The sequence below is a fragment of the Neltuma alba genome, unplaced genomic scaffold (assembly GCF_004799145.2).
Source record: "Neltuma alba isolate B1F8T4 unplaced genomic scaffold, ASM479914v2 tig00012049_pilon, whole genome shotgun sequence".
NCBI classification, from domain to species: domain Eukaryota; kingdom Viridiplantae; phylum Streptophyta; class Magnoliopsida; order Fabales; family Fabaceae; genus Neltuma; species Neltuma alba.
In genome coordinates, this window is record NW_021636614.1 from 1 (window position 1) to 14,948 (window position 14,948).

The following is a 14,948-nucleotide window of genomic DNA, read 5'->3' on the forward strand; positions in this document are numbered from 1 at the left end:
ATCCATGAGCACAATTGACCCTGCTCCTTTTAATTGGACGCTGAATGTTCTCAATCTGTTCCACATGATTAATCGAACGGCCAATACCCCCGTGCATGCAAATATTTTTTCTCAATCAGAGCAGCTAGAGGAAGCCAATTAAACAACCGGTTTATACGATGCCATGCCCAAATTCCATCTCTCTCACCCTGATCAACAAGTTGAACCAGATTCTTGATTAACATGATAGCAAGAAAAAGCTTTGGAAGCTTGTTCAGTAGAAATAATACATAACATTCCTTACCATCCTTTCAATGCACTCAATCCGGAAACCAAAAAAGGGCATTAATATCTGCTGCTTCATGGTTCCCACGTATTAAATGCACATTGTTTGGATACTCAACCTGCAATGTTCACACAAGTATGCATAAGTCTTGGGCTTCCAAACCCACCCGGGAAAAAAAAACACAGAAAAGCTCTGAAAGAAAACCCAAATAGGCAGAATACCTTCAGGGCAAGCAGAGGGTTATAGTTTCCAGGCTGTGTTGGCCTCGGTCAACATAATCTCCTAGGAATAGATAGTCAATATATCTGATAATCATTCATACACATTAGCAACATGGATAATTGAACACCTAAATCACGATTGCTATAATACTCGAACAAGAATATTAAGTAACACAAAATCATCAATCAAAGAGCACCATTAACAAGAGAAAATGCTTTGGCTAAAAGAAAATGTCAACAAAAAAAGGAACCTTAAAGACCATTAAATATTAAAATTTCTAGAGGATCAAAGAGATACAAAATCCCGCAGGGGCTTGCTGCATGGCCTTGGCTAGCAACATCCTTCAGGGCGGAAACCACAAATAAGACATTTTTCTATATTAACTATAGGCCCTTCATGGATGATTAGTATGAAAAGACAACAACCATTGCCAAGGTAGATTGTCTTCTGCTAGTTGTCAAAACAAAATGCCATATAAGTAATACTTGGAAGAGCATGAGATGATCATGATATGTAAATTTTTTATTGTAAATTTCAAAACATAAACTAATTAGTAAGAGCTCGAGAATGCATCAAGTTTGAAACCATCTGTGATACTAAAGAAACTTACGCTATGTCACCAGCAGTTGATGGTGCACCATACTCATCAAAAAGCCGCATAAGATCCCCAAATTGACCATGTAAATCACCAAATATTTTAATGGGTGCCCTAAGTTGTAAAACACTCGGTTCACTTGAAAATATCCGCGCTGCATTATCACAAAGATCTGCAATTTCATTGCAGTCTAAGAAAAATTGCCGGCGAACTGGTGGTTTCCAGCCTCGAGGCTTTAAGAGGTGTGCTATGACCTGACAAGTCGAGAAAACCTCCATGAGATACAAAAACAAGCAAAGATAAAGCAAAGAGGCAGAGGTGATAGCAGGAATGAGGCTCTGAATATAAGCTAGTGTCGCTACACAACCAGTTCAAGTGCAAATGAAGGTCAGACTTAGACCCAAGCCCAACATAATTAGACCCATAAATCAAGGGGGTAGTTTCCCAGGCCCATGGATAAAGCCCATATATCCACATGCTAACCTGGTCTGCATACAGCTCTAGTCGTGAAAATACCAGTCCAATAGTTTTCAAAAGCATTGTGTAATATAACAGGTAGAATCCAGTCCTCAATGACAAGAAAATAGAATAATAATGTACATAAGTTCATACCTTTTTGGGGACACTATTAATAGACATCTGCCTATCTAATAGTTTTCTGGCTGCAGTTGCATTTTCTGGAGTTCCATAACTGACCCTCCTGCCTTCATTTTCAAACTGGTCAATGGAAAGCTGTCTAACCATCCCACCTAACGCCCCCCCAGTCTCAGCAGCAACAACCACCTGAAGAAAAATCTAGCTAATATCAGAATTTGTGCTAAAATATTCAACAAAAAACTCACATGCATGTTGGGAAAATAAAATGTGTGACTCACAGCTCTATGATGCAGTCTAACTCCACCAGGAATAATACTATTTGATACTGCAGAATCAGGCTTAATCAAAGAAGATATAGGCTTCCCACTTGGAGTAGCCTCAGCCCCACCATCTCTGTCAGGCAAATCAACTTCACCATTCACTTGCCGTGCCTTAGCAGCAGCCAATGTGGCACTGATAGCTTCAGCTTCAGCAGCTGATGCTTCAACTAGATATTCAACACCTTTGCTAGTTCGCCTGTTAAAAGTTCTTCCAATACATGACAAATCCAAACAAACAAAAATCAATTGCTAAAATACAATCTCAATGACAAGTATCTTACCTTGATCCCTGTAACATGGCATTTTCAGTGCTAATATCAGTATACATGTCACCATTTATAGGGGGAGCAACGGGATTGCCCAGAACAACTGCCCCATCAGCAGCCGCTTCAGGCATTGTTTGCCTTGATCTATCATCAAACCCATATCGTCCAGGCATGCACCCTGGTTGTAAATTAGTTGCAGCAGCTGCGGCTGCATGTGAAGCAGCAGTTGTGGTTTCAGCAGCAGCAAGATCTTCAGCAACAAGGAGGTCATCCAGCAAAACTCCTGCAGGATAAACAACTCATTGTCATCAGCCCAGCTCATGCATAGTAAGAATACTTATAACAAATTTAATTTCAAGGGAAGTACTATATTCCAGAAAACTAACTAAAAGCATTCATTTTCAAAATCCTGCCTATGACCAAAGATCTCAGCATGAAAGATGGACAAGTATTTACTAATAATAAAGGCAATAAGGTGAATTTAAAGAATAAAGACAAAAGAGATCCTCTCAGATAAACACAAGGGGAAAAATGAAAACAAGCTAATAGCATTGTCGAATCTGCTTGAGCATGCTTACATAGCCAGAATAGCTTGTGCTACTTGATTAGGATTGCCACAACATTGTACACCCTTCATCTTTCTTATTACACTCTTACATGTGAGGTATTCTCCAACATTCCAATGCTGGCTACTTTTTTTTTCCCAAAAAAGAAAAAAAAAGAAAGAAAAGATATTTGCTCATGTTCTTTGACCTTGAACCTCGAAAGGCCTTTGGTCTGTCATTTTTGCTTTTAATAAGGTCCCCCCAATGTTGCAGCCGTTAGACTCTGGTACCATGTTAACTTTTTGTTTGGGCTTTCTTCTTGGTCATGTTCATTTCACCAAAATAGCTCAAGCTACTTAATTAGGATTGCACAAGCATATGTACTATCATTTTTCATGTTACTTTTCGATGTGGGACTCCTATTTTCCAACAAGCATCATATTTAGCATGTACAGGAAACCACCCAGTGACTAGTTTAGTGGAATTCCCTACTATAACTTATTAAATCGGTGTTAAACCTAACTGAGTAGCATTCCCAGATTTTTAACACAGATTGGCTGTGCCATAGTTAGTTTAATCAAACTTGATTTTTATTTGAAACAATTTGTCAAACCATAGTGTTCAACAGCATGAAAGCCATGGCTATTATGGTTAATGAATGATCCCTTGATAGTAGCCATCCACCTACTCTTGTAGCATCGATTAGAGACTTTCATGTTCCGACTGTAGACACTAGCATTCCGTGTCATCTGAACAAGAGTAACTATCCAACTAATGTAAGGCACACACTACATCTAAGATTTAAATGTCCCTTTTCTTTCAAGCTTACACAAAAATCGAAAACAAATTCAACCAAAATTAGCAGAAAAATCAAATATGAGATATAAACAAAGTTGCTAGAAAAGAGCTTTAAGCAATAAGTGTAATCAACACAAAGTAAACATCTAAATTGTCATTTCAATGCAGGAACTAAATCAATCAAACTATCTCATGACATTGACCAAATAATAATAATAATAATCCAGCAAGAGAATTCCACAAAATCTCATAGCTATGTCTTACCACCACGTAAACCACCATAAATAAAAATTAGGTCACCAACAGCAGCGGCTGCATGCCTACAACGCCGGGTCAACTCCACTGAAGCATCCCCACCAGCTGCATCCGCACTGTATCGTCCTGTCCTTGGACTGGTAACAACAGATTTTGTATCACACCAAACGCCAGCTGCAGTATCCAACACTACAAACAGGAGAAACATAAATGATTTTCCCTAAAAAATTAATATAAAAATCCATTGACACATCACTAGATCAAACATAGAAGCGAGAAGGGGAAAAATATAGAAGAAAATGCAAAGAAAAGAAGAGGTATTTGGTTAGAAAGAAATCACTAAAGACTACAACATCAACTAAACATCAAAATACCGCGCTCACAGCAAAAGACAATATTTATGAAAGTACCCAAAATATTTGTTATCGCTAATAGTTTTTCTCTTCTTTTATCTCATTTAATAAGAAATTTCCTGTCAGAATGTTCAACAGAGAATAAATATAAACAAGAGAGTGGAGGCAGAAGATTGAGAGCAAGGGCATTACTAATAGATACTAGATTATAACATTAGCAACCAGAGCCTGCAATCCACAAGCATCTTCCAACAACCAGAAATTTTGAAAAAGTAACACCATGGATCCACGATCAATTACCTGCAACACTTGACGAATCTTCTACCATCCGCCCTCCACCAAGAGCCCCTCCAGATACATGTAGCCTTGCATTAACAAATACCTAAAATCGTTGAAACAAGAGAATTATGATCCTTAAATATATAATCAGCTAAGTAAACAGAGAATAAAATGAAAGAAATGAACCCTACAGCTGCATGCTGATATCTCGGAGATGGTGAAACACCAGGGGCAATTGCCCATTCCCATCGGCCATCCCTATGCTTTGCAAGACCGTATGCACTTGCCAACGGCTGCAAGAGTTGAAGCGTCCCCCAAAAAAAAAAAAAAAAAATCACAGCAACCATAAATTTCTACTATTTAGTGCGAGACTGCTTGCTGATATGAAAATAGGTATGTTAAACAGAAAATAAAGGCAAAAAAATATTTGACAGGGACAAGTCACTCTGCACATGTAAAATTGAAAACGGCTATCAGAAGAACATTGAATTTTCGCATGAAGTCTTAGACTGCCTGAGTGATTTGGTCGAGTCTGGATTTCAACTCCAATCAGCAAAACAATATAACAGTTACTACTGAATTACTTATTTTGATCCTTTATTTAAAAAATATAAAATAAGCACTAAAATAAAAATTAATAGATCCTAACATGTATGGAAAATAAATGTTAGTTCCTGCAATTCAATGGGGTTTTTTATGGGCAAGCCAGAATATATTTGTCATTCTAGTAAAAGATACAACAAAGAAAATTAATTCTGCAAGAGACAGATAAATATAAGAACCCATTATACAGGCTAACCCATTCAATTGGGGTGGGGGGGTGGGGGGACAGTGACAAACTAATGAAAACATTTCCAGGTATACAAAAACATGGGAATGAGAAAAATGTCTGATTCAAAATGAGTAACTCACCACACTATTGGCATCCCTCCCCCCACAAAGTAAAAGAAGCCCATCAGAGCGTGCACTTGCAGTTGCATACCTATTCAAAATAAAAGTCAACATGATAACTAATCGTTAGATGGTCTTATCATACATAACTAGAAAGTGTTAAATAGTATCCAGCTTAAACAACAAACAAATCCATAAAACCAAATAAATTGAGCATGTAATACCCACGTAAACTCAAAAAGGAGGTAGTCAGTCACTTTTTTAGAATACAGAACATGACTGAACAAAGTGTGTTAATCTAACCATGCAATTTCACTAGAATGGAAGATAATAATATGGAAAACGGAATCACCCAAATAAAATACTTCAAAATCAATTCAAGAAGTCAAAGGTTTCAAAATAAACATGGTTTCTTGTATTCATAATAAAATCACGTTCACAAAGGAGTCAAAATGTTAGGTTGAAAGGAGATAAGGAAAATACATGCATGGCGGTGGCCCCTCTCCTTCTGGCTCCAACTTGCGCCATTCATAAGGCTTGGCAGCTGTGTCCAAGGCCCATACATCAGCCAAAGGTCTCTTTCCTGGAAAGCAAGCACAAAAATAATATAACATCCATTAAACTTACACAAAAAACAAGAGACGAGAGAATAAACAGCTAAAACACACAACACAAAAAGAGCTGCATTTGACTGTTACCATCATTTCCTCCAATAGCCATTAGATATCTCTGCCCCACCAAAGCCATCACATGTCCATAACGAGGTCCTGGTCCAGGACCTTGAACAACAACCCTACAAAAGTTCAGCACCCCAAGATATCAGATAAATGCCAATAGAAGCACAATTAAAATAATACATAGATCAAAACCCAACCTATGCCATCGTGGCCGCTGCTGAGTGAGGTCAAGAACATGAAGGTCTTCTGCTGACAAGCCAGCAGGACCGATGCCACCCTGATTATTAATGGAAAATTCAATTAAGAAGTAAGATAGGAATTAAAAAGAAAACTAGATCGAAAGAAACTAAGATAACTTAAATAACGTCTTCTGCATGCTACCTGAATAACCACCATTGTTCCCACAGCAGTTGCCACATGAGCAGCCCTTGGAGTTGGAGGTTCTCCATAGGGAGTTATCCTGTGTAAGAACTCCTTTATAAGCACCGAAGACAGGTAATATAAACAAATACTCAAGTCATACAACAGGCCGGAAAGAAAATTATTCAAGTCCTACACTTTACCTGGACCATTTATTTGTTAAGACGTCATAACAATGGACATCAGCCGTGGCACCAGCTAGACCTGCAGAGTAAATTAACAATCACGAACATGATATGATTCAAGCGTAGGACTTCTCTATCAATCCAAATCATCAACCTATTATATAAGCATTGTCCTTCACAAAAGTCTCTCTTAAGTACAACAGCTATTAATTACTTAACCAGGAAAAAAGTTGATCATCATCTCATACCACCCTCTACAGGCAGATTAGCAGAGTATGCCAAATATCTATAAAATCAAGAATAACTACTGAAACATACTGGGGTTGCATGGATTCCAACACCAAAACGAATCAGAAACATTAAATAAAAACGACATCCAACAGGGCTAGCTGGGACTTGCAAAATATTACGTCAGCTTTTGAAAGATGACACAGAAAATAAAGCGGGAAACAGACTCACTGTCATCTTCAACAGGTTACACTAATTTGCAATGTCATTTGGAACAAATATTGCTCACAACATTAACTGATGGTATGACCATCCTAGAGTAAATTAATGGGGTTCATTGGCTTTCGTTCTACTGAAACCAGCGATGCAACATGATAAGGACTCATAAACTGTAATCAAAGAACCTAACGCAACATGGAAAACACAGTCCAAAAAATTATTAGGATGCTTTGGATTGCTGGGAGCTACACACGCACAAACAGGTAGATATATAGAAGGGAGCAAGTTTATCCCATTACAATAGAAGTCAGCATGTATTGGCAGCTTTGAAGTAACAGCACATTGAAGTTCAAACACGACTGCTTAATGTGAAGATAGGATTGCTTTTATACAAACAATCAATATAGTGCCACTTGAATTGTCATTGCAATCAGAATTAATGCCCCCTACTACTGGGGCAGTACCTTTCTGCAAAGAAATTTACTGTCAATAGTTCGTGTTAAAGAACATTAATTGGAAAGGCTTCATTGAATACTGACAAATATTAAAATCCAATTTTATCTACCAACAGTAAAAAATGAAAGATTTGTAACAGTCAGAATGTTTGAATTTATCTAGTAAATATCCAATTCACTTTAATTCTATTTCATAGTATTACCAAGCAAATATAATGATATTAATCTCTCACACAGTGGGATAAAGCTCGTCGTTGTAATCTCCCACCCCTCAGATAGGCTATCCAATCAAAGGAATTCTCAATAGTATATTTTCCATACCCATTTCTTTCCATTCAATACAACAAAGCCATCCTAATGAACTGTCACAGGGTTCTGCTAATCAGCAAAATTAAATCATACTTTTGAAGGAAACAAATGTTTGTTCAAAAGGACCAAAGACCACAGTATAGAATAGAACTAAAAGCCACAGAACTGTTGAATAACTGCTATTCCATTATCTAAGCAATGAAATTGGCGTCTTCACATTCGAACAGCTGGGCCCAACCCTAGACACTCACATCGTTTCCCAAACCTTCTCCCATTTCAAATAAATAGACATAACAATAGAAGCATCTCATTGAGATCACACGATATTAGCTAAATTTACTTCAGCTCTAAAGGATGCAAGCGACAAAATTTATTAGATTACATTCAAAGTGAAAATCCCCAAATCTAAATGAGAGGCCACCAAGTATATGCAGCTTCTATTTCACAATATATCCAGGAACCAGAAATGATATGTGTTACGAAGAATGAAAAATGGTTTATAGAAGAAAAACATACGTATTCCAGCATTTCCTGCCGAAGAAGGAGTCCCGGAAGCTGCCGAATTCCCTTCAAGTGCAGTGGCACCACCGAACAAAATAAGCCTTGGGCCAATGTACCCAGGTGTACCTTCCTCTCCAACAGCTGCGACGGCCGTCAAGGTGTGGCCACACCTAGGCCCTGGTCCGTCCTCCTTCTTTTCAATTATTGCATTCACCACGGAGTAAGTTGGCGCGAGCCTAGGTCCAATAACAGAACTCTGCTGCCCCTGAGAAGACACCTGCTGCTGCTGCTGCTGCACCGGTGACTGGGTAGTCGATGGAGATCCGCCGGCTGACGCCGGCTGCTCTTCAAGCTGCTCCCTTTCCATTGCCGCAGAAGGCTGAGCTGTGTTGTTATTCTGCAAAACTGGATCCTGATCGGTTTCCGACACCATCGAGGAATCGACATCCATTGCTTAAACTCGAAGATTCGCGCAATTCCGCAAGATCAAAACTATAATTCCCGCAATATCGCATTACGAATCAACATTTTTATTCACGTCGGATTCCAAACCCTTCAAACCGTCCCCTGCCTTCAATTATATCCACAGTATATATGAAAACCCTAGGTCAGATCCTCGACACCTTCATCAAATAAAACTATATGTTAATCATGAGGAGCAGCAATGGTCAGGCGAAAAATTTTCTAGGTTTCCCTCCTTCTATCTTTCTCACACAGAACAGAACCTCACAGAATAGAAGAAGAGGTCGAAGAGAGAAAACAGAAAGGATACAACCAAATTCACACTCACAAACCCAGAGCAGGGGAAAAAAAATATCAATATCAATAATAATAATAATAAAATAAAATCCAATCACTTTCTCTGTCTAGAAATTGCTGGCGGTCTCATTCCCTTTTTCTCGCATTGTTTCTTCTCTCTCTCTCTCTCTCTTTGAGAAAATTAATAATTTTTGGGGACATGCATATTCTCTTTCTAAAATAGACTGACCGAGATCAACCGGTTACAGAATGCACAGAAGAAGTGGAGGGGCGGCGCCAGATGGTGTAGGATGAGTTACTGCGGCGGAAAAAGGAGATCCAGTGACCGGAACAACCGGGAAATTGCTTTCAGTATTTAACGGTGTCCACCGGTTCCTGATCATACGGAGGTTCGCCTCTTAGCCACCTTCCCGCGAAGGGATCGCTAAGCAACGAGTTACTGGGAGCAACAACGACAGTGGGGCCACGCGCTGTGTTAAATTAATAAATGGCTTTTTTCAAGCATGATATTTGACAGATTATGTCATTGTAATCGTAATGTAATGGAACGATAACAAAGCAGAATTAACGGAAAAAACAGTTTTTTTTAATATTTCATCTAATATAAGTAATTTAGGCATCTACTACTACTAGTATTATATTAACTCACAATTTCACAATTAAAAATTTAAAACAATGCTTAATATAATTGGACCAGAAGGCCTCAGCAACCAAAATAATAATAATAATTTCATTGGAAACTGAGCATTTTGGTGTGTTTGTAAGGAGTGAGAATTAAATGAGATTTTAGTTGTTACATCTTAACACTAGATAATTAATTAACAGAACTTCTGGTTTTGAATATGATTGTTTCCTGCAATTTGTGAAATTTTATTATATACTCTTCTGGTCCTAAATATAAAACTATTTTTATACTGTAATATACAGTATAAAAATAGTTTTATATTTAGGACCAGCAGAAGTACTTATTAATCTGAGTATTCATTATTATTATTTGTTAACTAATAACTGGTGAATCTGATCAAAATCTTTTTTGAAAAAAAGGGTATTTGGAACAAAAGGTTTACCAGCCTATGTCATGTGGGTGGCTTAGAAAATAAGTATTGGGAGAATTACACCAAAAGACTCAATTCACGGGTTAATTATTAAAAGAATTCTCAAATTTATTACTCACGTAGCGTAATTTATTAACTAAATTGCGAATATTTACCATTTACATAATGTTAATTTACAACTAAAAATGTATCTAACATCATTCATTACTCTAACAACGTCAATTTATAAATGAAAACAATGAATATTTGCTATTAATGATCCTTGTGAATAAAAGATTTATAAGTTTGATCTTGGGAAAATGACACATAAAGAAGTTTGAAAAAGTGAGATGTCAATTTAGGAAGCCAAAGAAATGTAATAATAGAGAAGGAAGTTTTTCCCAGATTAAAATTTTGAAATTCGGTGAAATAAAAAAAATACCTTTTGTTTTTTTTACAAAAAAAAAACCTCAGCTCCTCATCGGCAACCACCGCTGGCAACTGGCCGCTGCCGGCCACTAGTGTGGTGGCTGCTGGTGAATTTTGTTATCACAATATATTTTTCTTTTAACATGGGAGAATATGGTTTAAAGTGGCGGGGGCGAGATTTGATCCCACAACTCCTTAGTTGTAGGGGCAAAAAAAAAAGAAAAAGAAAATGACCATTGGCCCATCAAAGATTTTTTTAATCTTATAATGCAAATAAAAATATAAGTTGACTCTTTTACTATGACTTCAGCCCATGATAACAATTTACCTGAGAACGACAAGTCTTAATTGAGAAATAACATGTCTAAATTTGATATTAACAAAACAACTTTCCTGATACATAACAAAAAGTAGCATGTGCATTAATAAAAAATAACCATAATTTATTTGAAAATGATACGTTTTTACTAGAAAATGACAAGTCTAAACTTAAGATTAACAATATATCTTTTCTTGATGCATAACAAGAAATAACATGTACATTAATTAAAAATAACTATAATTTATTTGAAAATGACACGTCTTTATGAGGAAATGACACGTCTTTAGTGAAAAATGTCAACAATTTATGTGGAATGTACATATTATTTCTTATTATGTATTAGGAAAAGTTGTCTTGTTAATATCAAGTTTAGACTTATCATTTTCCAATAAAAACGTGTCATTTTCAAATAAATTATGACCATTTTTAATTAATGTAGATGTTATTTCTTGTTATGTATCAGGAAAAGACACATTGTTAATCTCAAGTTTAGACTTGTCATTTTCAAATAAATCATGGTCATTTTTAATTAATGTACTTGCTATTTCTTGTTATGTATTAGGAAAAGTTGCTTTGTTAATATCAACTTTAGACTTGTTATTTTTTAATTAAGATTTGTTATCCTCAGGTAAATTGTTGTCACAGGATGAAGTCATAGTAAAAAACTCAACTTTTTTTTATTTTTTTGCCAAAGCATAGGTATTCTTCTATTGGAGGCAATTTTTTTTTTTGGCTAAAGCATAGGTATCTTCCTATCGGAGGCAATCCTATTTGAAGCACTAGGGGTGAGCAAAACCGAACCGCAACCGAAAACCGAACTGAACCGAATTTAATTTCGGTTTTTCGGTTCGGTTATTTCGGTTTTCGGTTATATATTCGGTTTTTTTTTTAAATAATTCGGTTTCGGTGTTCGGTTCGGTTAGTAGAAAAAAAATTAGGTTATAACCGAATAACCGAAATAAATATATTATATATTTATATTTAATAAATATTATTATAATAAATATATATGTGGGTATATGTAAACTTTTTAAATATATTTATATTCAATAAATATTATTATAATAAATCACATTGAATGATGAAATATTAATTAATTAATGGTTATAATCGTGTTTTATTATTATTTTTAATTTAAAATTATTTTTCATGTTTATATATTTCGGTTAATCGGTTAACCGAACTGAAATTTTCGGTTAATTCAGTTTTGGTTAGTTCGGTTATCCGGTTTCGGTTCGGTGTTTAAAATTTACTCTATTCGGTTAATTCGGTTATCACCGATAACCGAACCGAAAAACCGAATGCTCACCCCTACGAGGCACTGTCGAGCACTAAATGTAGGCACCTCTCTCAGCAGGGATTTGAACATTGGCTCACCACGTTGTAGGAGACTAGCTCCTTTTACTAGACCCAATCCCTGTTAGTGTCAACTTATATTTTTGTTTGCATCATAAGATTAAAAAATATTTGATGGCCCCAATGGTCATCTTCCTTTTTGTTGGCGCAAATGGCCAAGGAGTTGTGGGATGAAATCCCACCCCGTCGCTTTGAACCATATTCTCCCATGTTAAAAAAAAAACATTGTGACAAAAATGCTTCACCAGCAGCCACCACACTGATGGCCGGCATCGGTGGGGGGCGCTGGCCATCGGTGAGGGACTGGGGTTTTTTTTAAAAAAAAAAGATAAAGGTATTTTTGTCATTTTACTGGATTTTAAAATTTCAATTTAAGAAGGACTTTCTTCTCTGTCATTACATTTTCTTAACTTCTCAAATTGACATTTTACATTTTCAAGCTTCTTTGTATGTCATTTTCCTTTGATCTTTGGGCATAAACGTCCTTTCCAAAGTGCTTATCATCTTTTTATAGGCTGGAGGATTGATGAAGAAGATAGAATAACTTTATACACTTGCATGGAATTTGAAATAAATTATGCTGGTGGAAATTAGAAAAATGAGATAAAAGTGCACGGCACCTTCTACATCTGTATTATTTCATATTAATATTGATTACGTTAAATTTTAGAGACAAAATAATTTATCTATATATTATTAAATTTAATAATATTCTCACTATTTAAAATTTTTTTGGACTAAAATATGTAATTTTATTTGCGTATGTTTAAAATGCATCAACTACATTGTGAAATATGATAAAATTATATTCATTTGTGAAAAAATTTTACGACACTATGGATAATTAAACATTTTTCCCTCCAACCATGAGGCGATTAATATAGAAGGTTTATTTTCAAACAATTAAGTTACGTAAGCTGTTGCGTAGATCCTGCTTCGCAAGTATATTTTGGAAGGAAATATCGAAGACGAACACCCAAAAAAAAAAACTATTAATGCTTAAAATTAAACTGAACCAAGTCAAATCGATTAAAATTGAAGTAATAAACAAAACAAAATATTTTTTTACATGTCATAATTGATCTTGTCCAGTTGATTTCATAATTTGGTTTGGTTAAGGTTACTCAAATCAAATCAGTGGGATTAAATAAGTTCTCTACCTAACTTCAAATATATGACGCCTGAGTGATGCATTATCAACGGCCAGGCTGCGACAAGGTCTAATAATTAAATAATATAACGAGTTTTTTGACGAGAAAATAATACTACTTCTATAATTAGGTGTTATCTTTCTTAAAATATCCATACTAATTAAGTGTATTGACTAGAACTACCATTATTAGAAGAACTACCCTAGAAAAAAATACATAAATATGAGAGATAAAATAGATTGAGGTTTTATATTTATGACTAAAATAAAAATCAAACAACATCTTATACGAAAAACAGTAGGTAGTATAATAAGTTAAGCATGATAAATTAAGATTATTGGTTATCGAAGAAATCATGTCCAATCTCCCCCCCCCCCCCCCCCCCCCCAAAAAAAACATCAACAATGATTGAACGCGGACATTCATCCATGCCTTACCTCATTCTTACCTCATGATCCCCCCCCCCCAAATTTTTTTTTAATCGAACTAGATAGTGGATCTATGGCAAAGAATTTAAAATGATTTTAATGTTATTGGTGACTTGTTGAAACTGATGTTGATCTAAATATGTTTTTTTAACTAAAAAAACCCCATATTTAAATTTAACGAATAGTATAGTTGAAGAGAAAGGAGCTGGTACTTGAAGGTGAACTCATACCTAAAACTAAATTCAAGCAAGTGATCTGCTAATGAATCAATCATTAAGGAGAACATCAAAACATTGTGCATAATCTCCGTAAAAGACAGCGAAATTTTCTAAGCTCCCGTGATAAAACAATAAAAAAAAAATCATCGAAGCAATCTAAACTCAAAGTAGTAAAATATGTAGATATATACATAATGAATAAAATATAAACAACTTCATCCCACCTGAAATAACTGTAACTACTGCTGATGAGAATGCTTTAAAAGAGGATGTTGCGAGATTTGATCTGGATTCTGGAGACCGGGAAGAAGGAAAGGAACATTGTACTACCTCAAGGGGATGCTCATCCCATAAAACCCAAGCGAAATTGAGGTGGAATTCTCTTCTTGACAAATGCCACCACAACCACCAATCGACTGCCACGTCAACTGCTGTCGCTTTCTCTAATCCGCCTCTTCTCTTCACCCTTTATTCCTTTTAATTACTCCTCCGGTCCTAATTATAAGACCCAATTAACTTATTTGAGGAGATTAAGGAAGTAAGTTAAGTTGGTTATTTATAATAAATAAGTGTTGTTATTCCTAAAATATCCTTGCTAATTAAGTATATTGGCTAAACTATCATTATTAGAAGGATTATCTTGGAAAAAAATGTATAAATATAAGAGAGAAAATGAATTGGGTCTTATAATTAGGACCAAATAAAAAGTCAAATTGGGTCTTATAATAAGGATCGGAGGAGTATTTGGTATTAATTCTGTTTGAGTTATTTTTAACGTAATCTATGGTAAGTAAGAAAAAACTTAAATCTTATTAATTTTATTTTAAAATTTAGTTTTTTTTTTACTTTATTCCTATTTAACGTGTATGTTTTCTAAGAAAATATTAATTTATATGATAATAAATGAAAAGTGAATGTGCTACAAGTTTAA

The 14,948-nt window shown here is 35.5% G+C and overlaps 1 protein-coding gene and 1 long non-coding RNA gene across 2 annotated transcripts; both read right to left on the bottom strand.

Annotated features, from left to right (window-relative positions):
* Positions 1-104: 104 nt before the first annotated feature.
* Positions 105-502, bottom strand: LOC114721614 (uncharacterized). Its single transcript, XR_003738099.1, has 3 exons — positions 487-502; positions 284-383; positions 105-188 (listed from the first exon to the last, which is right to left on the bottom strand). It is a non-coding gene; the product is annotated as an uncharacterized LOC114721614 (long non-coding RNA).
* Position 503: 1 nt separating this feature from the next.
* Positions 504-9,128, bottom strand: LOC114721613 (serine/threonine-protein phosphatase BSL3; the record flags this gene model as incomplete). The annotated part of the gene is made up of 15 exons (XM_028907475.1): positions 8,336-9,128; positions 6,627-6,687; positions 6,445-6,523; positions 6,261-6,340; positions 6,085-6,179; positions 5,870-5,969; positions 5,408-5,477; positions 4,687-4,788; positions 4,517-4,598; positions 3,873-4,052; positions 2,281-2,548; positions 1,958-2,195; positions 1,695-1,865; positions 1,098-1,336; positions 504-570 (listed from the first exon to the last, which is right to left on the bottom strand). Coding segments are annotated over exons 1-15 (2,268 nt in total), but the record flags the coding sequence as incomplete, so codon positions are not given.
* Positions 9,129-14,948: the final 5,820 nt, after the last annotated feature.